This window comes from Marmota monax, unplaced genomic scaffold, assembly GCF_021218885.2.
Source record: "Marmota monax isolate L192 unplaced genomic scaffold, Marmota_monax_Labrador192_F-V1.1 WCK01_AAM20220418_F8-fsc00249, whole genome shotgun sequence".
Classification (NCBI taxonomy): Eukaryota; Metazoa; Chordata; class Mammalia; order Rodentia; family Sciuridae; genus Marmota; species Marmota monax.
Window position 1 is genome coordinate 813,713 of NW_026694242.1, and position 25,960 is coordinate 839,672.

Here is a 25,960-nt window from a genome sequence, read left to right on the forward strand (position 1 = left end):
TCGCGCAGCCCGACCTGAGGCAGTCATGATGGACGGCGAACGCCGCCACTTCCGGAGCCCCCTGCTGACGTCCCCAGGGAGGGACGAGCCAACGCAGCGACTCCAGCGCTCTCTGGCGGCCGTGCTGCCGCAATGGCTCTGTCTTTGACCCCGTGGGGCTTCTGCTTCCGGGTCGGCGGTGAAGGCCGTCCAAGGGGCGGGGTTGGGTTAGTTGCCTGGGGCGGGGTCTGAGCTTGCGCGGTGGGCAGGGGGAGGGTCTGAGCATGCGTATCGGGCAGGGTGGCGAGGTCTGAGCTTGCGCATTGGGCACGGTCGGGGCCTGGCTGTGGGCGGGGCCTGGGGCGGGGCTAGCGGGCCTAGAGATGCAGAGCTGGGCTTCCAAACTTGTTTTTTTGCAGGGCTTGGGGGTCTAACGTTGAGGGCGGGGCCTGGCTGAGGGCGGGGCCTGGCTGAGGGCGGGGCCAGTGGGCCTAGAGATGAGCTTCCAAATGTTTTTTTTTTTTAAATAATATTTAATTTAAATAAATTTTATTTTTTAAAAAATTCATAATTTAGGGACTGGGGGTCAGTGGTAGAGTGCTTGCCTAGCATGTGTGAGACACTGGGTTCCATTCTCAGCACCACATAAATATAAATAAAATAAAGGTCCATTGACAACTAAAAAATACTTTTAAAAAATAATAAAATGCATGATCTTATTTTAAAAATGCATAAAAATGCAGTGCATTATAATTCTTATTAAACATATAGAACACAATTTTTCATATCTCTGTATATAAAGTATGCTCACACCAATGCATGTCTTCCTATCCGGACTTTGGATAATAATGATCATCACATTCCACCGTCATTAATAACCCCCTGCCCCCTCCCTTCCCCTCCCACCTCTCTGCCTTTATCTAGAGTTCCTCTATTCCTCCCATGCTCCCCCTCCCTACCCCATTATGGGTCAGTCACCTTATATCAGAGAAAACATTCCACATTTTATTTTTTTAGATTGGCTAACTCCACTTGGCATTATCTTCTCCAACGCCATCCATTTACCTGCAAATGCCATGATTTTATTCTCTTTTAGTGTTGAGTAAAATTCCATTGTGTATACATGCCACATTTTTTAATCCATTCATCCACTGAAGGGCATCTAGGCTGGCTCCACAGTTTAGCTATTGTGAATTGTGCTGCTATAAACACTGATGTGGCTGTGTCCCTGTAGTGTGCTGTTTTTAAGTCCTTTGGGTATAGACCAAAGAGAAGGATAGCTGGGTCAAATGGTGGTTCCATTCCCAGATTTCCAAGGAATCTCCTTACTGCTTTCCATATTGGCTGCACCAATTTGCAATCCCACCAGCAGTGTGTGAGTGTGCCTTTCCCCCCCACATCCTCACCAGCACTTATTGTGGTTTGTCTTCATAATAGCTGCCATTCTGACTGGAGTGAGATGAAATCTTATAGTGGTTTTGATTTGCATTTCTCTAATTACTAGAGATGATGAACATTTTTTCATATGTTTGTTGATTGATTGTACATCCTCTTCTGAGAAGTGTCTGCTCAGGTTCTTAGCCCATTTGTTGATTGGCTTATTTTGTGTGTGTGTGTGTGTGTGTTTAACTTTTTGAGTTCTTTATATACCCTAGAGATTAGTGCTCTATCTGATGTGTGAGGGGTAAAAATTTACTCCCAGGATGTGGGCTCTCTATTCACCTCACAGATTGTTTCTTTTGCTGAGAAGAAACTTTTTAGTTTGCCTAGAGATGCAGAGCTGGAGTTCCAAACTTGTTAAGAAGTCTTTCACCTGGTTGATCGGTGGCAAAGCGCTGGATTAGCATGTGTTGAGGCACTGGGTTCGATCCTCAGCACCACATTAAAAATAAAGAAAAATAAAGAAATAAATACAAGAAAGGACTTTCTACTTGCCCTATCTAGTCTGCCAGAGCAATATCTAGTCTGCCAGAATTGAATAGGTTTTCAGGTTACGGTGCAATGTGGGTTTTGGAGGAGGACAATTTTGGGCTGAACTGCTACACATTGACTCTCTGATTTGGATTCTGGAGGTTGAAAAGAATTGGACTGATCATTATTCTGGCAGCCTCCTTGGGATCGGTGGTGATCCAAGCCTCTGGGAGAGGCAAGAGAAGGGGGTGGAAAGAAGGAAACTGGGCCTTAGAGAGTACCAGGGGGGGAGACGACAGAAAGTTCGCAAGTTCAAAGCCAGCCTCAGCAACTTAGTGAGGCCCTCAGCAACTCAGCAAGACCCTGTCTCTAAATAAAACATCAAAAGGGCTGGGGATGTGGCTCAGTGGTTCAGAACCCTGGGTTCAATTCTTGGTACCAAAAACACGAAAACAGATCCAGCTGGGTGTGGTGACTTATGCATACATATACCTCCAGCAGTTTGGGAGGCTGAGGCAGGAGGATCTCAAGTTTGAGGCCGTCCTCCACAATTTAGCAAGACTCTAAAAAAATGTTGAAGGTTCCTAAGATTTTGCATGATAAAGAAACATTCCTCTTGTTTAATCCATTTTTTTTTTCAATTTTTATAATACCAGTTTATACTACATATTTCTATGCCTAATTTAAGTTGGGTTTCTGTTACTTGCTACCCAAAGAGCTTTGATTACAGTAGATTAGAATATGCATTTGGGGTACGAAGTATTGTTGTGGACATTTTTCTATAGGCCATGGATGGGCTTAGTATTTGATTTTGTTTTAGTGCCAGTGAGCACTAACTTTCCATAACAGGGGGGGAAATGTGGGGTTTCAATGACACACTAATGTGCAGACTAGGAGTTATACGGACTTGATCTTCTCTACTTTTACTGAGTCCTTAGATCACCCCAGACACAGTGGAAGAAAACAACCCTTGCTGTACCTCTTTCTCATTAAAAAAGGGTGTTCAGGCAATCTACAAGGAATAACAATGAAAATAGATTAATTCTTTTATTTTGGGGACTCTCTCTCAGTTATGGCTTATCAGAAGTGACGTACCTTTCTCTCTCTCTTTGGTACGGGTCATTTTACCACTAAGCTACATCCCCCCCCACATTTTTTTTTTAAGTTTAAAACAGGGCCTTCCTCAGTTGCTGAGGCTGGCCTCCAACTTGACGATCCTCCTGCCACAGCCTCCCTAGTTGCTGAGATTACAGGTGTGCATCACCACGCCTGGCTTCATGTCCTTCTCTGAATGAATCATATCATTAGGAACAAAGCGTCACCACATCTGATGCCTGGAGTGATGTCAACCTTGAATCACGGTGGTGCCAGCCAGGATCCTTCAGGTGAGTGTAAACTTACTATTCCCACCTGACCCCTTAGTAATTTCTAAACATTGTGGGGAGATACTTTGAGACAATTTTAAGACAATCTTGGTTTCTGCATAAGTTCTTTTTTTTTTTTCTTTTCTTTAAATCTGTGCTGGGGATGGAACCCAGGGCTTCCTATGCCAGGTAAGTGCTCTACCTCTGTCTGAGCCACATCCCCAGGTTGGGTTCACCAATTTTAGCTTCCCCTGGGAGCAAGCACAAAGTTTGATTTAGTCTAAGCTAAATTTTTTTAATATCATGGAGCAAAAATGCCAGAGAGCAGGGAGTTAATTAAGCAAGGGCTGTTGTTGCAGGAATAAAGCGAAGTGTGATGATCAGGAACAAAGCCGTGCGAGAAGCAGCACAGACAGAATTCTGAGGTTTCCAGTCAGGCGCCTAGGGGGCAGCCCGGTTACCCTGGAGACTGGGAGGTTTGCAGTCAGGCGCCCTTAGGACAGCCCGGTTGCCGTGGAGACGGGGGGCCTTTCTAGCTGGGTTCCGCCCGGTTGCCGGGGAGACGGGGTCCTTCCCAGCTGGGCGCCGCCATCTTGTGGCGCCAGCCGGGAGCCAATCAGCAGCTGCGTAGTGGCGGGAGGCTCCTGGAGGCGGGGCGCGGTGGCGGCGGCCTGGCGCTCAGCTCCGTCCGGGTCATGGAGGCGCCCGCCACCTGCCTGCTTCTGCTCCTGTGGCTCGGGGCCTGGGCCCCAGCTCCGGGCGGCGCCTCCCCGGAGGCCCAGCCGCTGGTGAACGAGGAAGTGCTGCGCACGGTGGACCTGAGCAGCCACCTGGCCAAGGTGACGGCCGAGCTGGTCCTGGCGCACGCGGGCGGCTCCTCGTCGCGGGTCACCTCGTTGGTCCTGGCCCTGGAGCCGGAACTGGAGGCCCGGCTGGCGCACCTGGGCGTGCAGGTGAGAGCGGACGCGCTGCTCCCGCCCGGCGGGGTCCCCGGGTCCCCACCGCCGGGGCCACGTCATCACGCGCCTCGTGGGCGGCTCCTCGGGTGACCTCGGCGCCTGGCGCTCGGCCTCCCCTGGGAGTCCCCGCAGGCTGACCGCGGGCCTCGAGGCGGCGGCCCGAGTGGACCCCACGCAGCCCGTTTCCTCCCCTTCGGGTCCAGCCTGGGTACTCCCCGGTCCTCGGGCGCGACAGGCGGAGAGATGGCAGGGGCCTGGGACCCAAGGTCGCACCCCTTTGCGAGCCCCACGCCCGGGGGTCCTGTGCAATTGCCCAGGATTTTCTGTTGAGTTGTGGAGGCTGGCCTCTACCTTGCGATCCTCCCATCTCGGCCTCCCACCTGGCTGGGACTCCAGGTGTGGCCCCGCAGCGCAGTGTCCCTCAGGGGTTTCTTCTGCAAAGATGGCTCCAGACTTCAGCTTGCGCTCCCACTCAAGTTAAAGGACTCGAATGTCCAACCTCATTCTTTTATTCATTTTTTTTTTTAAATTAAAAAAAAGAAAACATTCTTTTTAAGGAAAGCCAGCCATGGTTTCATGATGTCACAGTATCAATAGATCACAGCGGGAGACCCGCCCTCCTGTCATCCAGTTGGAGAGCGATGACAGGCTGGGTGGCTCTACTTAATTCATGTCTTGCTTTTAAAATGTATTCTCCCAAGCTTTTTATTTTTATTTTTTTAGTTAATGGTTGCCTTCTTTTTTTTTAATATTTATTTTTTTTAGCTGTAGTTGGACACAGTATCTTTATTTTATTTATCTATTTTTTTTATGTGGTGCTGAGGGTCAAACCCAGGGCCTCACACATACTGAGCCCCAACCCCAGCCCCGCCAACCCCCCAATCTTTGTTTAAAATATAATTTGTATATAAAAAGCTGCAGGTTGGGGCTGGAGTTGTAGCTCAGTGGTAGCGCACTTGCCCTCGTAAGTCGGGGTTCAGTTCCTTGCACCACATATAAATAAGCAAATAAAAAAAATAAAGGTCCATCGAGAACTAAAAAAAAAAAAAAATCAAAAGCTGTAGAGAGGTCATGCAGTTTGGTGGCTCTGCACTGATGTCACATGGAGTTACAATGATCACCATTCAGAGCCTCCAAAAGCTTCTTTATTTTTCGTTTTCCTTTTGTCCCTTTTGAATTTGCATTAGGTGTTTAAAGTACATTCTCACTTTTGAGGTGCAGGTGTTCTGTGGCAGGTGAGAAGTCCGAAGTCTGGGACCGTGTTTAACAGCGCACACGAGGTCTCACGGTGAGGGGTAGGTCAGGGCTGTACTTTTACCCTGGACCTCTGTGGTTACCTTTGACTGCCTTGGTGGCTGTGAGGTAGGCCCGTTTGGGGATATGAGACCTGCAGTTGCTAGACACAGTGGTGCCCACCTGTCATCCCAACCGCTCAGGAGGCTGAGGCAGGAGGATCGCAAAGTGGAGGCCAGCCTCAGCCACTTAGCGAGGCCCTCAGCCACTCAGCGAGACCCTGTCTCTAAATAAAATAGAAAAAGGGGCTGGGGACGGGGCTCAGGGGTGGAGGGCCCCTGGGTCGTATCTATTACCTCATTAAAATGCTATTTATTTTCTGTGCCTCTGCATAGTTGAATGTCAGGAAGGAAACGTTGGAACTTTTGGAAAGTGCTACGTTTCAGGTTGAAAAAAGAAACCCTGGGGCTGGGGTGCAGCTCAGTGGGAGGACACTTGCTGGTGTGGGAGGCGCCGGGCTCCATCCCCAGCTCAGCCCCCAAAAAAACCTCTCCTGACACGAACTTCTACCTTTCAAAAGTTTGAATACGTCATGGTGGACGTTCTGGGGTTGTTGGTCAGTTGTCGATTGAAAATTTTAAAAACCAAAAGACAGGAAAGAATGACCTTTTTTTTCCTGTTCTAGGTAAAGGGAGAAGAGGAGGAAGAGAACAATCTAGAAGTCCGGGAAACCAAAATTAAGGGCAAAAGGTAAGCTCAAAATGTTTGAGACCCATTTCTTTTTGGGGAGATTCCTGGGGATGGAACCCAGGGGTGCTTCACCCCTGAGCCCTGTCCCCAGCCCCTTTTTATATTTTCTTTAGAGACAGGGTCTCCCTAAGTGGCTGAGGGCTTTTGCACTTTTGCGGAGGCTGGCCTCCACCTTGCAATCCTCCTGCCTCAGCCTCCCGAGCTGCTGGGCGTGGCCACCTACCAGGCGACCTTCATCTTTTGGCTTCTTTTTTCTTCCAGCGGGAGATTCTTCCTGGTCAAGCTCCCCGTCGCCCTTGACCCCGGGGCCAAGATCTCCCTCGTCGTGGAGACCGTGTACACCCACGTGCTTCAGCCCTACCCGACGCAGATCACCCAGTCGGAGAAACAGCTGGTGGTGTTCGAGGGCAACCATTATTTCTACTCCCCCTACCCCACCAAGACCCAGACCATGCGCGTCAAGCTGGCCTCGCGCAACGTGGAGAGCTACACCAAGCTAGGCAGCCCCACGCGCTCGGAGGACGTGCTGGACTACGGGCCTTTCCAGAACGTTCCTGCCTACAGTCAGGTGGGTCACCCAGCCCTGCTCTGCCCACCTCAGACCAAGGCTCGGAGGGGAGGTGTCCCCCAGGAGGAGGCCCCGGTGTGGCTGTGGGAAGGTTAGATTTGGGAGCTGGGGCCTCCTCAGGCCTCCTTTAGAGACAGGGTCTCGCTGAGTTGCTCAGGGCCTCGCTAAGTTTATGAGGCTGGCCTCTAACTTGAGATCCTCCTGCCTCGGCCTCCAGAGCTGTTCGGATTCTAGGCACGCACCACCATTCCAAGCTCTTAATTTGTGCTTTTTTTAAAATTTTTTTTACTTGTTGATGGAACTTTATTAATCATTTATTTATATGCGGTGCTGAGACTCGAACCCAGTGCCTCTACACTGAGCGCAGTCCCAGGAACCCAAGGCTCAGTGAAGCAGACCCCTCCCACAGGGACTGTTCGTAGGGGGTGGATGGAAATCTGAAATCACTGGTTAGATCTTCCCCAGAGTTTTTCACTTCCTGTGAAGTGACCTGTCAGAGTCCATGTCTCCTTTTGACAGCACGGATGGAGGCTAGGGATGGCACTGGGGAGTGGAAATGGGGCTGGCCGAGGAAGCGAGGCATACTGGGTAGGAGGACTGGAGGAACAGAGGCCACAGGGAATCTCATGCGGTGGCTGTGGTGGCTGAGGCCTTGGGGCTGGGACTCCGACAAGAGGAAGCAGGTCAGGCTGAAGAAGCTCTTGTTATTTTGAAAAATTTTAAATGTGCGAAAAAGTCTTCTTTGCTGGAATATCTTAGAGCACACATCGGGGGTCATCTGTGATATCATTTGGAGTGACTGCAGGTCATTTTACCTCCACATCATTTCTAAAAAAGCGAGGATGTTTTAAATATTAACAATTCCTTTGGTTGCATGTGGTGGCACACGATTGTCATCCCAGGGGCCCTGGAGGCTGAGGCAGGAGGATCGCAAGTTGGAGGCCAGCCTCACCCACTTAGGCCCTGAGCAACTCAGCAAGACCCTGTCTCTAAATAAAATATAAAAAAGGGCTGGGGACGGGGCTCAGGGGTTAAGCACCCCTGGGTTCAATCCCTGGGACCAAAACTAAAAAAAAAAAAAAAAGTCAAATGATATTTACATTGGAACTTAAGTGATTTAGGGTATCATTTTTCCAATTAATAACAATATTGCGAACATTTATTTCTAACAAAAAGTCCCAGTACACATTTTAAAACGTCGCATCCATTACCTACGTCATAATTCACTAAATGCTGTGACGTGCGCCTGTCATCCCAGCAATTTGGGAGGCTGAGGCAGGAGGATCTCAAGTTGGAGGCCAGCCTCGGGAATTTAGTGAGACCCTCAGCAACTTAGCGAGACCCTGTCTTAAGGGGCAGGGGCACAGTGCTCCGTGGTAGAGCGTTCCAGAAGGTCCCCAGTCATCTGTGCTGTGTGGGTGTTGGCATTGCCAGAACCTTGATCCTGGTTCCCTTCCCGCCCAGGATCCTTTCAAAGTCCACTACGAGAACAACAACCCGTTCCTGACCATCACCAGCATGACCCGGGTCATCGAGGTCTCCCACTGGGGGAACATCGCCGTGGAGGAGAACGTGGACCTCAAGCACACGGGCGCCGTGCTCAAGGGGCCCTTCTCCCGCTACGACTACCAGAGGCAGCCCGACAGCGGCATATCCTCCATCCGCTCCTTTAAGGTCTGAAGGGCCCCCTGGGACACCAGGAGAGGCTGATGTCATTGTGTCCGCCTTCCTGTGGCTTTTGGAAACTAGACAAATACAGTTGTTGGAAATTGGGGGGCGCAGTGGCCCACGCCTGTCATCCCAGCGGCTGGGGAGGCTGAGGCAGGAGGATCGCAAGGTGGAGGCCAGCCTCAGCCACTTAGATCTTTCTAAAAATGAAAAGGGCTGGGGACGGGGCTCTGTGGTTGAGCACCCCTGGGCTCAATCCCCAGTACCAAAAAAAAAAGAGAGAAAGTGACTATGCTCAAGTAGCCGAGTGACAGTGTTAGAAGCCATTTATGTAAATGACCATGTTTTCTAAGGAATCTGTGACATAGGAGGACACTGTGACTGTACCACTGTCCACACAGTATTGTGCTGACGGTTTACATGTCTCTGTTTTTTCTTTTTCTCAAAATATACGTGTGTGTGTGTATATACACATATATATTTATGTTTTACTTGTCTGTGGGCACAATACTTCTATTTTATTATTATTATTTTTTTAATATTTATTTTTTAGTGGGACACAATATCTTTATTTACTTATTTTTATGTGGTGCTAAGGATCGAACCCAGGGCCTCGCATGAGCTAGGCGAGCGCTCTACTGCTGAGCCACAACCCCAGCCCCTTAAAAACATTTTTATAAACTTAAATATTGTACAGGGACCCCCCCCTCGAGAACAAAGGTGTGATATTCCCCCTCCCCCATTATTAAAATATACTTGCAGATTTGCATCATAAAATAAGAATATTAGAAGAAGAAATCCCTTCCAAGACCTTACACCTAGTAATTTATTGTCATTTCTTTTACGTCTAATTTCTATCTCTTTGGAAAATAATTATAGTAAGATTATTATTATGAATTATTATTATTATTATTATTATTTTTGCTACTGGGTATTGAACCCCAGAGGTGCTTACCCACTGAGCCACATCTCTGGTCCTTTTTCTATTTTATTTAGAGACAGAATCTTGCCAGGTTGCTGAGGACCTTGCTAAGTGGCTGAGGCTGGCCTCCACCTTGCGATCCTCCTGCCTCAGCCTCCCAAGCCGCTGGGATGACAGGCGGGGCCACCGTACCCACCTCCAAATCTGCTTTATTTCCTGTTTTAGAAGAATTTGTTTATTTAGCATTGTAGATTGAGAAGTAGATGCAATTTCTAGAAATCTCGAAGCTTTGGGGGGGTGGGGAGTCAGACTCCTTACGGCTGTTGATGGTTTGGGGCTGTTGAAGTAAGTACTAGTGAAGATCTTGGTCCCGAAGACGATCCTGAGGTTCAGAGCACTCCTCTGGAGTGTTGAGCAGGGCTGTCTCCTCCCCTGCAGACCATCCTCCCCGCTGCCGCCCAGGACGTGTACTACCGGGATGAGATCGGCAACGTGTCCACCAGCCACCTCCTCATCCTGGACGACTCTGTGGAGATGGAGATCCGGCCTCGCTTCCCCCTCTTTGGAGGATGGAAGACCCACTACATCGTGGGCTACAACCTCCCGAGCTACGAGTACCTCTACAACTTGGGTCAGTGTTCAGAGTCGTTCCCATAATAAGGCACGAACTGATTTCTTTCGATCATTGTTCCTGTTTTTAACCTGTCCCAGATGGGGAAAGAACGTCCTCCATCGTCAGGAAGGCTGGGTAGCAGGAGCGACTCTTTTTCCTTTTCATGTTGGGCATTGGTGCTTATCCCCTGAGCCCCGTCCCCAGCCCTTTTTCTATTTTATTTAGACACAGGGTTTCGCTGAGTTGCTTAGGGTTGAGGCCGGCCTCCACCTTGCGATCCTCCTGCCTCAGCCTCTGAGCCACTGGGGTCATAGACACACACCCCCACTCCTGGCTAACGTGTTCCTTGCGTAACTTCTCTCAGGACGAAGGCACCTGGCCCTTTTCTGTTGCTCCTTGCAGTAGGAGGCTTGGTTTGGGGTGGCCTTGGCCCCGTCTCAGACCCCTGCTTCAGTATCGGGTTCATTCACCCCTGTGCCTCCGCATCACCGCGCCTTGACACAGGCTTCTCTGCCTTCTGTGGAGCAGGAGGGCGGCCACACCCCCTGCTGGCCCCCTGCTGGCCCCTCCTGTGGCTCAGGCCCTGCTGTGGTCGCTCTGTCCCCCAGGTGACCAGTACGCTCTCAAGATGAGGTTCGTGGACCACGTGTTCGATGAGCAGGTGATCGACTCCCTGACGGTGAAGATCATCCTTCCCGAGGGCGCCAAGTGAGTGCCCCGTCCCCCTGACACCCGCCTCCTTCCGGCTCCCCCTGGTGCCTAAACCACGGCACAGAGTAGGTGCTCATCGAACAGCTTTGACCCAGAAACCTGTCTCTGCTGAGTGACGCTCACGCCACGTCCCACAGGACGCTCTGTTCAGGTCCTGAGCGGGCAGCGAGGGCGTCTGGAGGGGACAGACACGAATAGAGAGTCAGCCGGGGCTCAGCGGGCACCCGCAGCCCTGATGGGGAGCAGGGACCCCGAACAAGCTCTGCACGTCCTTTATATAGGTCTGACTATCAGAAGGATTTACTGTGAGGGAGTTTCTTCAGGATGAACAGGACCATAGTGAAGGTCGAAATAGCCAGTTAGAACTGTCACCTGGCACCCAGCTGGCATGGGAACCCAGGGTTAAGAACTGAGAGCCGGGCACCGTGGCCCATGCCTGTCATCCCAGCAACTTGGGAGGCTGAGGCAGGAGGATCCTGATTTGGAGGCCAGCCTCAGCCACTTAGCAAGACCCTGTCTCTAAATGAAAGATAAAAAGGGCTGGGGCTGGGGGCTCGGTGGCAGAGTGCTGGCCTGGCACGGGTGAGGCCCTGGGCTCCATCCTCAGCCCCCCATGAAAATAAACAAGTACAACCACAGAAAATTTTAAGAAATAAAAGACGACGCCGTCATTCCTGTAGTAGCTCCTGAGGCCCCCAGGTCCCTGAGTGGCTCTCGTGGGTGGATGTGCTGGGAGCTGGAGCCCGTGACCTGGCGGGGCTGGTACCATGAGCCCTTGAGGGTCCTCTGCTGCCCAGGCATGAGTGTGGCCTCAGACTAGGCTTCTGGTGACAGGTCAGCCATCTCCGAATGGCAGATGTTCCCAGGGGTCCAAAGGCGGGCAGGGGGCGGGAGGGCACAGGTAGTGATTTTCTTTCTCTTTGATTTCAGGGATTGAACCCAGGGTGCTTAACCCCTGAGCCCCATCCCCAGCCCTTTTAGAGACAGATTCTCACTGAGTTGGTGAGGCTGGCCTCCAACTCATGATCCTCCTGCCTCAGCCTCCTGAGTTGCTGGGATCCTGGCATGGGCCACTGCCCTGGCTCCCTTGGCCTCGGACTTCTTGGCCACCTCCCCCCTCAGGGCCATTGGTGTGAGGCTCTGTCGTGTCCCCATCTGCCCCCAGGAACATCCAGGTGGACAGTCCCTACGAGATCAGCCGGGCCCCGGATGAGCTGCACTACACCTACCTGGACACCTTCGGCCGCCCCGTGATCGTCGCCCACAAGAAGAACCTGGTGGAACAGCACATCCAGGACCTCGTGGTGAGTGCGGCCGCTCCCCCCCCCCCCCCCCGGGCGGGCCTGCATCCGGGACCCCTGGCCGCAGCCCTGAGCCAGGTCCCTGTGCCCTGTCCCCCCAGGTGCACTACACCTTCAACAAGGTGCTGATGCTGCAGGAGCCCCTGCTGGTGGTGGCCGCCTTCTACGTCCTCTTCTTCACCGTCATCATCTACGTGCGCCTCGACTTCTCCATCACCAAGGTACCTGGCCGCTCCTCAGTGGCTGAGGCCGGCCTCCAAATTGGGATCCTCCTGCCTCAGCCTCCACAGGGGTTGGGCTCCCAGGCGTGGCCACCAGGCCCGGCTGAGTCTGTTTAAGAAGATTCTTTTAACGTCCTAGATTTGACTTGAAGGCCTTGATTTTTATTTATTGTCACATGATGCTAAGATTGGAACCCAGGGCCTCCCACGAGCCAGGCCAGCGCTGTGCCACTCAGCCCCGGCCCTTCCCTGTCCGTGTCCTGTGCGCGACTCTTGCCTGAATGGCGGGGGCCGTGGGCATCCCTGGGAGCTCAGGTCTGGGTGGTCAGGAGCCCCTGTCCCCTGCTGCAGGACCCGGCTGCGGAGGCCAGGATGAAGGTGGCCTGCATCACGGAGCAGGTCCTGAGCCTGGTGAACAAGAGGCTGGGCCTCTACCGCCACTTCGACGAGACCATCAACAGGTACAAGCAGTCGCGCGACGTGTCCACGCTCAACAGCGGCAAGAAGGGCCTAGAGACGGAGCACAAAGCCCTGAGCAGCGAGATCGCCCTGCTGCAGTCCCGCCTGAAGACCGAGGGCTCCGACCTCTGCGACCGAGTGAGTGTCCCTCGGGATCCTTCCACCGTCCATCTGGGGTGATGGCGCAGCGGCTGGGGACATGGGAAGCCGGGTCTTGGTGGTGAGCGGGCCTGGGGGGACCTCTGCGGCCTCTCTAGCGCTGTCTGTGCTTGTGGCCGAGAACCCAGAGGTGAGCCAGGCTCAGGGCACTCCCAGCCGCTTGGGAGGCCGAGGCAGGAGGATCACAAGTTGGAGGCCGGCCTCCACAACTCAGTGAGACCCTGTCTCTAAATACAGAAAGGGCTGGGGACGGGGCTCTGTGGTGAACTGCCCCCTAGTTCTGTCCCCAGGAACCAAAATGCACAGCAAGCCTCATCTGAGGACCCAGGGTGAAGCCACGTGGAAGCTTCTGGCAGGTCCCCTGGCACACGGAGGACACCCACTCGGTGTCCCTCCTTCCTGCCGCTTGCCCAGCGAGGTCCAGGAGTTCAGCTGGACACCACCAAGGGCTGGGGGGACATCCCCTGCCAAGTGTCAGGAAAGCAGAGTCACTCGGCTTGACATTCAGCAGTGTCAGGGGCCCCAGGGCCAGGTGCAGTGTCCTCGTGAAGGTGACACGTGATAAACATGGGATCTCGTGTTTCTGAGAGTCCCGGGCGCATGAGGACAATGATCCCAGGACTGGGATTCCCGGGAGAGGACTGGGTGGTCAGGGACCCCGAGGGGCATATTTTATTTAGAGACGGGGTCTCGCTGAGTTGCTGAGGCTGGCCTCCAACTTGGGATCCTCCTGCCTCGGCCTCCCGAGCTGCTGGGATGACAGGCGTGGCCACGGCGCCTGGTGCTTGCTGGGTTTTGTGAGGAGGTGAAGGAGGCCCGCTGACCTCCACAGCCTGCCCCTCTGTTCAGGTCTGAAAGCCCCAACCTGCCCCAGGGCCTTTGCACATGCAGGCCCGCCTGGGGGAGAGCGGCCACACTCACCAGCTCGTGGCTCCTCCTTCCAGAGCTCTGGCTCTGGGCCCAGGAAGTGGTGACCCTGTCCTGCTGTCACCCTCCCCCCCCAGGTGAGCGAGATGCAGAAGCTGGACGCGCAGGTCAAGGAGCTGGTCCTCAAGTCGGCCGTGGAGGCCGAGCGGCTGGTGGCCGGCAAGCTCAAGAAGGACACCTACATCGAGAACGAGAAGCTCATCTCAGGGAAGCGTCAGGAGCTGGTCACCAAGATCGACCACATCCTGGACGCCCTGTAGCCCTGCTGCCCCGAGCCCGGGCGGGTGGAGGCTGGGGAGGGAGGCTGAGGACCGGCCTCGAAGAGGCCGCCAGCTGTAATTGCTAAAGGTCTTCAGGGAAGAGAAGCGGGCTCTGCCTCAGGCACTGCAAGAGGCTGTCCCCTGTCCCTAAATTGCTCCTTTTTCTTTTTTTTTTAAACTTTCAAAAGAATCTTATTAAACCCGGAACATGTTTGTGTTTTGAACAAAAGGCCTTCTCAGTGGTGGTTGGGCGTGGTGTTCTATTCAGCATTAAGGAAGCAGTGATGGTGCTGAACCCCTGAGCCCCCAGGGTCTCACTGAGTTGCTTAGTGATGCACCAAATTGCTGAGGCTGGCCTCCACCTTGGGATCCTCCTGCCTCAGCCTCCAGAGTCGCTGGGATTATAGGCCTGTACCAGTGCACCCAGCCAGAGATGGTTCCTAGAGACAGTTGTCAGTCAAATGACCCAACTCGTAGTCACAAAGTGACTGCCCTGTGAGGAAGGTGTCCAGGGAGTACTAGGAGGGAGGGAAGGTTTCCCTAAAGGAGCGATGACCCCCGTAGGAGAGGCAGGTGGAAGGATAGTGGGCTCTGGGCAGGTGCAAAGGCCCTGGGACACGTTGGGGCTTTCAGACCTGATGGCGTCCACAAGATGAGGTAGAGGGCAGCAGAGGATCCCAGAGTGCCCCAGGGCTTCCCCTTAGAATCAGGAGGACCAGGCCCAGGGGACACACGCTTAGGGTTATATTCTGGCTGATGACACACTGAAGCCCAAAGGTTGGTGGGACAGAGACCCAGAGCCTGTTGTGACCATCCAGGCAAAAGCTGGAATTTTTGGCAAGGATGGATGGAGCTGAGGACGTTGGGCAGAGAGACTGACGGTGCCAAGTGACTGTCATGCTCTCTCCTCTCCTCTCTCTACCTGGGGTTAACCCCACCCACTTCCTGCTTATCCTTCAGGTAACTGGAAAGGAAGGCTCAGTAAGTCCTGTGTGACTCTGTCCGTCTCCTCCACGCCACCCTCCACCTCTGGAATCTGTGATCAGTAAACCCGGAAGAAGGCTTTGGGTGGGTGGGGAGGCTGGGGCAGGAGGATCACAAGTTGGAGGCCAGCCTGGTAACTTAGCGAGACCATCTCTCTCTTTCTCACATACACCCCTCCCCCTCCAAAAAAAAGTTTGGGGGGCGGGTGTGGTAGCGCATGCGTGTGTTCCCAGCCTCTCGGGAGGCTGAGGCAGGAGGATCTCAAGTTCAAAGCCGGCCTCAGCCAAAGTGAGGCCCTGAACAACTCAGGGAGACCCTGTCTCTCAATAAAATACAAAATAGGGCTGGGGACGGGGCTCTGGGGTCGAGTGTCCCCGGGTTCAATCCCTAGTGCAAAACCAAAATCGGAACGATGTCCCTGCTTCCTAGGTTGACAGTCACCATTGCTCCGCCTGCGAGGTGGCTGGCGAGCGCCCTCTGCTGGACCAACGGGAGGCTCGCAGGCCCCGGGTGCGAGCTGCGCCTGCGCTCTGGAGTCTCTTTGCAAATCATCCGCCCGCCACTAGGTGGCGCCCAGCAGGAAGGCTGAACACGCAGGCGCAGACGGGCTAGAAAAGTCGCGCATGCGTGCGGCCGCGCCGACAGTCAAGCCAGTCCCAGCTTCCCTCCAAGCCAATTCCCTGGCTGTAGCGCCACCTAGAGGTGCAGGCGTGGAATGGCCGCCCCGACTCGAACTAAAACTGGGTCTGGGGTCGCGGGGAGCCTGTGTGCAAGGTGCAAAAGAGTCATAGGACCTTGGGTTCTCAGATTTGCCTTGTGGAGGCCACGGGGAGGCCACAGGGCTAGCCAAAGTGGGTGCCCCCCAGCATCCTAGGGGGGGCGTCGCAAGTGGGGTCCCCTGCACCCCTCCCCAGCCCTGCCTCCTGCATCCTGAGCGCTCTGCCACTTAGGGTCAGGGTGTGTGCACCCCAACTTTTCTGGGCACTTGATTTCCCCAGTAGTAAACATGGCCTCAGTTTCCCCTTGTAAATCCATGAAGGGGCGGCATCCCTCTATTGCAGGGTGACATGCCCTTGACCCCAACACCTCCCCCTTTTTCTTTCTTTACCTGGGATTGAACCCAGGGGTGCTTCACCCCTGAGCCCCGTCCCCAGCCCTTTTTTCTATTTTATGGAGACACAGGGTCTCGCTGAGGTGCTCAGGGCCTCACTTTGGCTGAGGCTGGCCTCCACCTTGCGATCCTCCTGCCTCAGCCTCCCAAGCTGCTGGGATGACAGGCGTGCACCCCTGCCCCCCCTGGCTCCCGTTTGGTTTTTGGACCCAGCGTCCCCTCTCCCGTGGCCTTCACCCTGAGTGAAGAGGGGTGACCTGGTCCCCTCTCCCTCACCTCGGCTCAGATCCCCAGGGTAGCCTCCATCCCTAAGCCCTGGCCTCCAAGATGTGGGAAGGACCCCAGTGGCCTACTCAGTGGATGTCCCTGTAGCCATAGGTGGTTGGGTGGCAGGGCTCAGTCCTGGACATCTGCCTGCAGCCCTGGCCTGTGGCTCAGAGGGCTCCAGAAGGGCCGGGTGACATGTTCCCACTTACATTTGTCTTGGAGGCTGACATGGGGAGGATCAGTGGGCTCTCACAGTTTCACCACAAGTATCCTGACCGGGGCGTCTGGTGCCGAGCTGATAGCGCAGGCCTGGCCGCAGCCCCCGCCGGAAACCCGCCCTGCCAGCGGTTGGGGGGCCACAGGCTTAGACAGGAAACGCCCCCGGGTGTCCCCCCAGGGCTTATGGCCTCTGCAGGAGCCTCTGCCTTGGACCAGGCCCCGGCGCCATTTTGGAGATGGGCCTGGTTCCTGGGGACCGGGTGGCCTGAGATCTAGGGGGCCTCTGTCCCCTCCCTGGGCAGATTTGGGAGAGGATGGCTGTTTAACAACCAATCCCCAAAGACTGGGTGGCTTGTAAACAGGACTTTAGCCAGGGACGGTGGCACACGCCTGTCATCCCAGCACCTCGGGAGGCTGAGGCAGGAGGATCGCAAGGTGGAGGCCAGCCTCAGCAACTCAGGGAGACCCTGTCTCTCAATAAAACTCAAAAAGGGCTGGGGATGGGGCTCAGCGGTTAAGCACCCCTGGGTTCAATCCCTGGTGCCCAGAAAAAGTCTGGTGTGACATTTAGAAAAGACAAGACACTAAAATAATTTAAATTTAAATTGATAAAAAATGGGGTGATGTGATACACGGAGTTCGTCGTCTGAAGAGCAGGGGAGGGCCTGACATCTTTCCCTTTCTTGTTCCTTGGCCTCTTCCCCACCCCAGGCCTGGTGGCTGCGAAAGTCCCATTTCATGGCCTTGCCGTCCCTCCAGGACCCACTCATTCAGTTTCCGGCTTCCTCTGCCCACACCTGGCTCCTGGTGGCCCCAGGACTCTTACGCAGTCCACAACCTGTGCACCAGGGCATGGCCACACCCACACACCCAGGCTCTGGGTTTCTGACTTATCCACTGAAGACTCAGGACTTGCTCGGGCTTTTCTCCAGGGCTGTTTCCAAAGTCTTAGTTCCGGCTGCGGCCCCTCTGGACCTTCCCCTGGAGGCCGGGGCCTCTGGGGCCACCAACGCAGACAGAGTTCTAGAAGCAGCTGTAGCTGAAGGAGAGAGCCCCCCCCCTCCCGCTTGCCCTCCTTCCGCCACGAGGCTGGGGACCTGGAGCTGGTGAACCTTGCAGAGGCCTGGGGTGGAGAAGTCAGGGGCTGAGTGTGCAGTGGGTTCCAGGGGAGGCCCGACCTCCACCCACCAGCACTGCAGGGAGCCCAGGGGTCCTTCTTTTGGGGGGAGGGTATCAGGGATGGAAACCAGGGGTGCTTCACCCCTAAGCCCCGTCCCCAGCCCTTTTTTAAATATTTTATTTAGAGACAGAGTCTCGCTGAGTTGCTTAGAGCCTTGCTGAGTTTCTGAGGCTGGCCTCCACTCTGCGATCCTCCTGCCTCAGCCTCCTGAGCCATTGGGATGACAGGCGTGTGCCATCATGCCTGGCTAGGGACACTTTGAATTGGACTCGGCTAAAAAGAAGCCATCTGTAGACTGAGGCCTGAGCTACAGCGTGGGTCTGTGCACACCCAGGACAGGGAAACGGAGAGCCATTTTGGGCTGTGTCTCCGTGTGTCTTTGTGTTTAAGGGTGTCTGATGGTAGGGACTCTGCCCATCTGTGGCCTAGCAGAGAACCAACCCAGCAGGCCGGCCCTGTCGCTCTCTTTTCTCTGTTGCTATAACAAAATGCCTGAGGTCGGGAGCTTTATAAAGTAAAAAGGTTTATGTAGCTGGATGAGTCTAAAGGACATGCCACTGGCATCCTGGTGAGGGCCCCTGGGGCTGTGTCAGAAGCACAAAGGGAAGCGACAGAATGCAGATGGGGTGGGCTGCTGGATAGCAATCTGGTGTCACAGGGAGACCCTGGGTGACTTAGCGAGACCCTGTCACAAAATTTAAAAAAAAATAAAAAGGGGCTGGGGATGGGGGGGGCTCAGTGATAATCACCCCTGGGTTCAATTCCCAGAACCAAAGCCCAAACCCCAAACAAAAGACCCCAAAACCTGGTCTGGAAAGATCACTCCCCTTCCACCAGGTCAGCTCTGACCCTTCCTGAGGGTGGAGCCCCATGACCTAACCACCTCTCCCTAGGCCCCGCCTCTTAAAGGCCCACCACCTCAATTCCACCATCCTGGGGGCCAAGCTTCCAGCACATGAGCCTCAGGGCACATGCTCATCCCTTACAGAGTCCCCTACGACAGACAGACGTACAGATGACCCAGCTGGAGTAGAAGACCTGGGGTTTGAATAAACCAGAACCTCTGGGACATATGTCAACAGCCCTGGAGGATTCGTGGTGTATTTTTTGCACCCAATCTGGCTGTTCTTCCAGTTATTCCATGTCCGTGTCCCGTGGCCCTGAATAAAAGTGACTGCTTCCTTTTAGAGACCTGTTGTCCCCTTTGCAAAAATGGGGTGCCTGGGCGCTGGCCCCTGAGGGACTTCAGGGAAGAGGCTGGCAGGGGCCTTACAGGACATGGCCACTAGAGGGCGCCCGAACCTCGCACATCTGCGCCTCCTCGGCAGGGGAAGCCAGAGCCTGAGTGCGCAGGCGCGCTGGGCCTCAGCCTGGTGATGGTGGTGGGGGTGACCCTGCCGGCCCCAGTGTCCTCACCTGCAACACGGGGTCGCCCCCAGAGTGATCTCACAGGGCTCTTGTTGAGGATGAAAGAAATCGTGGACGGGAGACCCCCTTCACGTCCATAAATGATTTCATCTGGGCATCCCAGAGGCTGGGGAGGCTGAGGCCGGAGGATCGCGAGTTGGAGGCCAGCCTCAGCCACTCCGCGAGGACTTAAGCAGCTCAGCGAGACCCTGTCTCTAAATAAAATAGAAAAAAGGGCTGGGGACGGGGCTCAGGGGTTGAGCACCCCTGGGGCTCAATCCCTGATACCAAAAAAAAAAAGAGTCAGTAATTGTCACTGAGCTGTTCCAAAGCCAGTGTGACATCCTTATGTCACTGATTCCTAGCGAAAGACAGCTGAAGTCCCTGCCCACTTCTGGAAGGACCTCAGCTTGGTCTGGAACCCAGTGACCGGTCCCCAAATGGGATCTGTCATTGCCACAGTCCTTGAGTCTGTGGGGTACCAAAGCCGTGGGCCCAGTTGATCATCAGAACCTGCAGACACGCTGTGGCCATGTAGAGCATACAGTAGGCACTTAATAAAGGCTGGCGTCCCTCTTCGCATGCCAGGGACTGAGTCCCTAACCCTCTGAGTGGTAGCTGAGGCCCAGGTCTACGAGGACCCGGGGAGGGAGAGGCTGAGGTCCTTGTTTTGTGACACCCTGTCTGGGTCCCAGGGATTGAACCCAGGGGTGCTTCACCCCTGAGCCCCGTCCCCAGCCCTTTTTCTATTTTATTTAGAGACAGGGTCTCGCTGAGTTGCTCAGGGCCTTGCTAAGTGGTTGAGGCTGGCCTCCACCTTGCGATCCTCCTGCCTCGGCCTCCTGAGCTGATGGGATGACAGGCGTGGGCCTCTGAGCCCAGCTCCTTACGTTTTAATTATATTTCTTCCTCCTGTTCATGCCTGGCTCCTGAGGCTTGGGACAGGGCCGGACTTAGGAGGGCACCCAGAGTCACCCTAGAGCTGGGTCCACAGGAGATGCTCAGAAAATGGTGTCTGCGATGGTCGTATTTCCTCACAACACTCCTGGGCTGTAGGTGCTTGGGATCTGGTGAGTGTCCTCGTCCCTGACTACAGTGCCACCCGCTAGCTGGAAGTTGGATTTGCTGATCCTTACAAAATGTCATGATCATCGTCCAAAACAGAACTCATCTGCACTATTGAAAAAATCATCAGTCGGGGGGCGCGGGGGAGCACGCCTGTCATCCCAGAGGCTCGGGAGGCTGAGGCCGGAGGATCGCAAGTTGGAGGCCAGCCTCCACACCTGAGCTCCTGTGCCACCTAGGGACCCCCTAAATCTGTAAATAACAGTGACAACACACCCAACCCCCACCAGGCCGTCCTTGGGTTTCTGGATTTTCTCTCAAGAGCAGCTGGATCAGGAGGGTTGGCGTGAGTCCCTGCATCCGATGGCCCAGAGCCTCCAAAGCCAGCCCTGGGTTCCACTGTCGGCCATGATGCTTGCTAGGCCTCCATCCACACCCCTGGCCTCTTCCTGTCCAGGTGGCCAGAGCTGGGCTCGGTCCCGTGCCTATCTATCTGTGGCTGAGGCCTCTCCCTCCGGTCCTTCCTTTCCCAGCCTCGGGTGGGGGAGGCCGGGGAGGATTTTGTGCATTAATCTCTCAGCCTGGGGGGGGTGGGGGGCCTCCTGGTCAGGTGGTCCTTATCAGGGCCCCGGGTCCTGTCAGATGGGCCCTTTTCCGGAACCCGTGGGCAGGGGAGGGTGCAGCAGGGCTTGGAGGCCGCCCCAGCCTCCTCGGGCCTCCACCTGCCCTCACCCACCCACCCCCTTGACCACATCAGGATACAGACTTTGCATGGATTCCGGTCTCGGCCAGGGATTTCAGAGTTCTGGTCAACCGCGAGCTGGGGATTTCACAAACGCCTCTCACGCCCTGTGTGGGCAGGGCCAGGAGGGGCCAGCAACGGCCACCCTGCCCCGTGGTGGCCTCTGCCTCTGATGCCACCGTCCCCCCTGACTCCAACATCCAGGGCACAGGGCCCAAGGTGGGCCACAGCCAGGGGGCCAAGGAGTGTCCAGGCCTGGGACCCAGGAAAAACTGGGGAGCCTCAGTCACCCATCTGTACAATGGGCTGGCCATGTCCCCACAAGCCATAGGCACCCAGAAGGCAGGAAGGCGGCCCTGCTTTTGTGCCCTTGGAAGGCCTGGCTCAAGGTCACCAGCGCCACAGGGGGCCCTCCACAATGAGGACATTGTGACATGACAAAGGTTTTATCATCATGTCACCTAAATTAGTTATGATATAGAATCACCCAGGGTCACCGTCACTTATGTTGGTCTATAATGATGATACCTCATAGCACATAGTAGCATCTCATCTAATCGATTACGTATAGTAGTATGTAACGAAATAACAAGCATGGTAATCTATGTAAATATATTAACATATATGATAATGATCATGCATAACATTATCTTGTCTATTCTTAAAAAATATTTTTTTTAGTTGTAGATGAACACAACACCTTTATTTATTTTTATGTGGCGCTGAGGATCTAACCCAGTGCCTCCCACGTAGGAGGCAAGCGCTCTACCACTGAGCCACAGATCTAGCCCACATATTATATATTTTAAACATATAATATAGTAATATTATATATAATATTACTATATTATATATTATATAATAATATATAATATAATATTATATATAATATTACTATATTATATATTTAAAATATATAATGTTATATAATAGTAATATGCAATATTACTATATTATATATTTGAAATATATAATTATATATTATATTAAAATATATGATGTAGAATATTACTATAATCAATGTCAATGTGTAATATGTTATCGTGTATTATATATTATGCATAATATATGTTAACATAGAATGTCTATTAGATATCATGCATACGATGCATTGTATAATATACAATATGATATATAATGCACCAATGCATAATATTACCCATGTTATATACAAGATCATATATAAACATATAATATATGTTCATGTTACTATACGATCATAATAACTATCATTCTGTCGTTGCAGCAATAATAATAATACTTCTAATAACCTCTACCCATTCCTTTTATATATATTTATAACTTCTTTTTTTGGTACCGAGGATTGAACCCAGGGGTGCTTAACCCCTGAGCCCCATCCCCAGCCCTATTTGATATTTTATTTAGAGACAGGGTCTCGCTGAGTTGCTCAGGGCCTCGCTAAGTGGCTGAGGCTGGCCTCCACCTTGCCATCCTCCTGCCTCAGCCTCCCAAGCTGCTGGGATGACAGGCGTGCCCCACTGCACCTGGAAAACATGACCAATATTTAAAGATCGCCTCTAAATTCAATAAAATGAATGAAGCATCGTTTTGTGAGCAATGCTAATGTGTTTTGAAGACACAGAAAAAGCTTTATAGTTTTTTTTCCCCACACCTACACGGGAGTGCCTAAAGTCGCCTGCAAAATGGGATCTTTCTGATTCACTTTGAAATCTACCAGCATTAAAAAAAAATTCCATTTTTCATCTGCTATTTAACTTGAGATTAAAGTTTCACCATGCCTAGCCCTGGACATTTAAGAATTTTTTTTTTTAAAAAGGAAAAAATTCATTTTGAGACAGGGTCTTTCTAAGTAGCTGAGGCTGGCCTCCAAATCGCGATCCTCCTGCCTCAGCCTCCTGAGCTACCAGGATTACAGCTGTAAACCTTTGTGCCCAGCTTAAATATATACATAATATTTATGTGATATATTCATATATATTTTAATGGTGAGGCCCGATATTCTAATTTTTTTTGAGTGATCTTAAACAAGCCAGTTTCCACTTGTGGAGGCTGACGGGGTTGGGGGGTGTCGCAGATCAGAATCTGTATCTTAGATCGTGTTTATAGGCGTCACTATTACTCACTATCAACGACGGTCATCTGGTCATCTTCGTTGCATTATCTGAGCCACTTGGAGGAAGTATGGGGGACTTGGTAGAGGGACTGACAAGGCCCCGGTGACTCAGCCTGCCTGGGGACTTTCTCATGAGACCCTCGTGTGCATGGCTTGGGGACTGGGGTTGAGGTAGGAGATTGAACCCAGAGGGGTGCTTCACCCCTGAGCCCCGTCCCCAGCCCCTCTTTCTATTTTATTTAGAGACAGGGCCTCCCTGAGTTACGGAGGCTGGCCTCCACCTTGCGATCCTCCTGCCTCAGCCTCCCGAGCCTCTGGGGGGACAGGTGCGCGCCACCGTGCCCAGCTTGTGCCTGTGTATCTAAGTAACACTATGACCATTTAGTGTCATCTTCAAGCTACTGGGTTGTCACTCCTTGGTGACCGTGTGGCAGGAAACAGAGTTATGTCTTTTAGCTTAAATGGAGCAATAATAATAATAATAATAATGATAGCAAGGGCCTGTTGTCTCTGTGAGCTCGTTGGATTTAAATCCTCAGAATTGTCCTGGGGTCTCTTCACCGTAGGTAACAGGAAAGGGACAGACAGACAGATCAAGGATCTTGCCCCCGGGATCACACAGGATGGAGCTGGCAGAAACCAATATACTGTATTCTCTGTTGGGTGCTTGGGCCTTACGTTGATTGGGTTGGAAAGTGTGTGTGTGTGTGTGTGTGTTTTGTGGGGATGGAGCCACACTCCCAGCTCCTGGGAAATGCTCCTTAGAAGCACAATCATCGCGACCAGGTACGGTGGGACATACCTAGAACCCCATCCCAGACACCTGGGAGGCTGAGGCAGGAGGCTAGCATCTTGGAGGCCAGCCTCAGCAACTTAGCAAGACCCAAGTCTCAAAGTAAAAAAAATATATAAAAAAGGGTTGGGGACGTAGCTCAGTGGTGGAGCAGCCTTGGGTTCTATTACCAGTAGCAAAAAGAAGAGAGAGAGAGAGAGAGAGAGAGAGAGAGAGAGAGAGAGAGAGAGAGAGAGAGAGAGAGAGAGAAGAAAATAGAATCATTGCTATTCCCATGAAGCCTCTCTCATGGAGGATCAATTGGAAAGTTCCTAAGTGACACATCTTTGTCTCCTAAGGTGTTTCCTCCTTAAAGAAATGGGATTCTGGGAAAAAGAGGCTGCAGGGTGGGGAACAGTCCTCAAGAGACCACAGAACTTTGATCCATAAATTTATCTTTTTTTTTTTTGGTCCCAGGGATTGAACCCAGGGGTGCTTCACCCCTGAGCCCTGTCCCCAGCCCTTTTTAGATTTTATTTAGAGACAGGGTCTCCCTGAGTTGCTCAGGGCCTTGCTAAGTGGCCGAGGCTGGCCTCCACCTTGCGATCCTCCTGCCTCAGCCTCCCAAGCTGCTGGGATGACAGGTGTGGGCCACCGCACCCGGCCTGAATGTCCTTGTCAATGCATGCACGTTATTCAAGCTGTCCCTAGGTGTTCATATAGGTTGGTGGCACTTTTTTTTTTTCTGTTGTGAGCACTGAAGAGTCTTCAATGGCAGAATTCCAGCAGAGCCAGGGGAGGGGCTCCCGGCTGCTCTTCGGATGGTACCTGTGTCCTCCAAGAGACAGGGTCCTCGAAGCACCAGAGAGTCTCAGCCCTGTCCTCACAGGGGCACAGCCCCGAGGATGCACGTGTCCGCTGGCTTGCTTCCTCCCACAGCTTCCCAAGCACACCCGTGACATTTGCAGGTCGGTGAGTCAGAAGACGGTTCAACATTTATCTCCTTCTTCTTCTTCTTCTTTTTTGGTCCCAGGGATGGAACCCAGGGGTGCTTCACCCCTGAGCCCCCATCCCCAGCCCTTTTTTTGTCTTTTATTTAGAGACAGGGTCTCGCTGAGTTGCTGACCGTCTAAATGGCCGAGGCTGGCCTCCACCTTGCGATCCTCCTGCCTCAGCCTCCAGAGCCACTGGGACCCCAGACTCTTCTTTAACTCTCCTGCACAATGCATGATACCAACCAAACCTTTTATTTTTATTTATTTTTTTCCTTCGATGCTGGGGGAGTGAACCCAGGGGCTTTGCACGAGCAAGGCACCACCACCCCTGAGCTGCACCCCTCCACACACCCCCAGCGCCCAGGGTTAAGATTTTCGATTTGAGATCTTATGATCTGGGTCCAGTAACAACTTCTCTTCCTCTTGGGGCCACGCAGATAAAGCCCTAGTTCTGCTCTGACAGCTCGGATGGTGTTTTTTTTTTTTTTTTTGAAATTGGCAACAACTCAGGCCCAGAGAGAGGGGGGGGGGTAGCTGAGTGAGCTTCCGCCTGGCTTGGGGTTTACCTTAGCCTGACTTTTTAATTTTTATTTATGTATTAATTTTGGTCCCAGGAGTGCCTCACCCCTGAGCCCTGTCCCCAGCCCCTTTTTCTATTTTATTTACAGACAGGGTCTCGCTGAGTGGCTCAGGGACTCACTGAGTTACTGAGGCTGGCCTCCACTTTGCGATCCTCCTGCCTCAGCCTCCGGAGCCGCTGGGAATGGTGATCCTTTGGGGAAGGGGGCAGAGGCTGCAGGAGTAGCTCAGGAGCGCCCCCTAGTGACCGCAGGGAGAGGTGCAGCCTCTGCAGCCCTGGGCTGGGCTGGCTGCAGGGTTCCTCTGTCCTAGCAAAGGAAGGTGACCTTTGGGGTCCAAGCCCCAGGACTGATCAGAGCGTCTCACTCACCCTGGGGACACTGATCCCATATTGCTTCCTGCCTCTGTCTTGATTTCCGCTGACCCCCCATCTCTCCCTCCCCCTATCTCCTCCCATGATCTCTCCCATCCACCTTCCCTACCCTGTAGGCTCCACCCAGGGCTCCCCGTGTGTCGGTCCTGCTGAGATCTAGCTTCAG

General features: G+C 53.1%; 1 protein-coding gene across 1 annotated transcript; it reads left to right on the forward strand.

Annotated features, from left to right (window-relative positions):
* The first annotated feature begins 3,901 nt into the window (after window positions 1-3,901).
* On the forward strand, window positions 3,902-14,212 carry Rpn1 (ribophorin I). The gene is made up of 10 exons (XM_046466910.2): window positions 3,902-4,207; window positions 6,132-6,196; window positions 6,458-6,764; window positions 8,229-8,438; window positions 9,793-9,985; window positions 10,576-10,675; window positions 11,844-11,982; window positions 12,081-12,200; window positions 12,552-12,797; window positions 13,823-14,212. Exons 1-10 carry the CDS (start codon window positions 3,950-3,952, stop codon window positions 14,003-14,005), a joined length of 1,821 nt encoding a protein of 606 aa, XP_046322866.1. The 5' UTR covers window positions 3,902-3,949; the 3' UTR covers window positions 14,006-14,212.
* The last annotated feature ends 11,748 nt before the right edge of the window (window positions 14,213-25,960 follow it).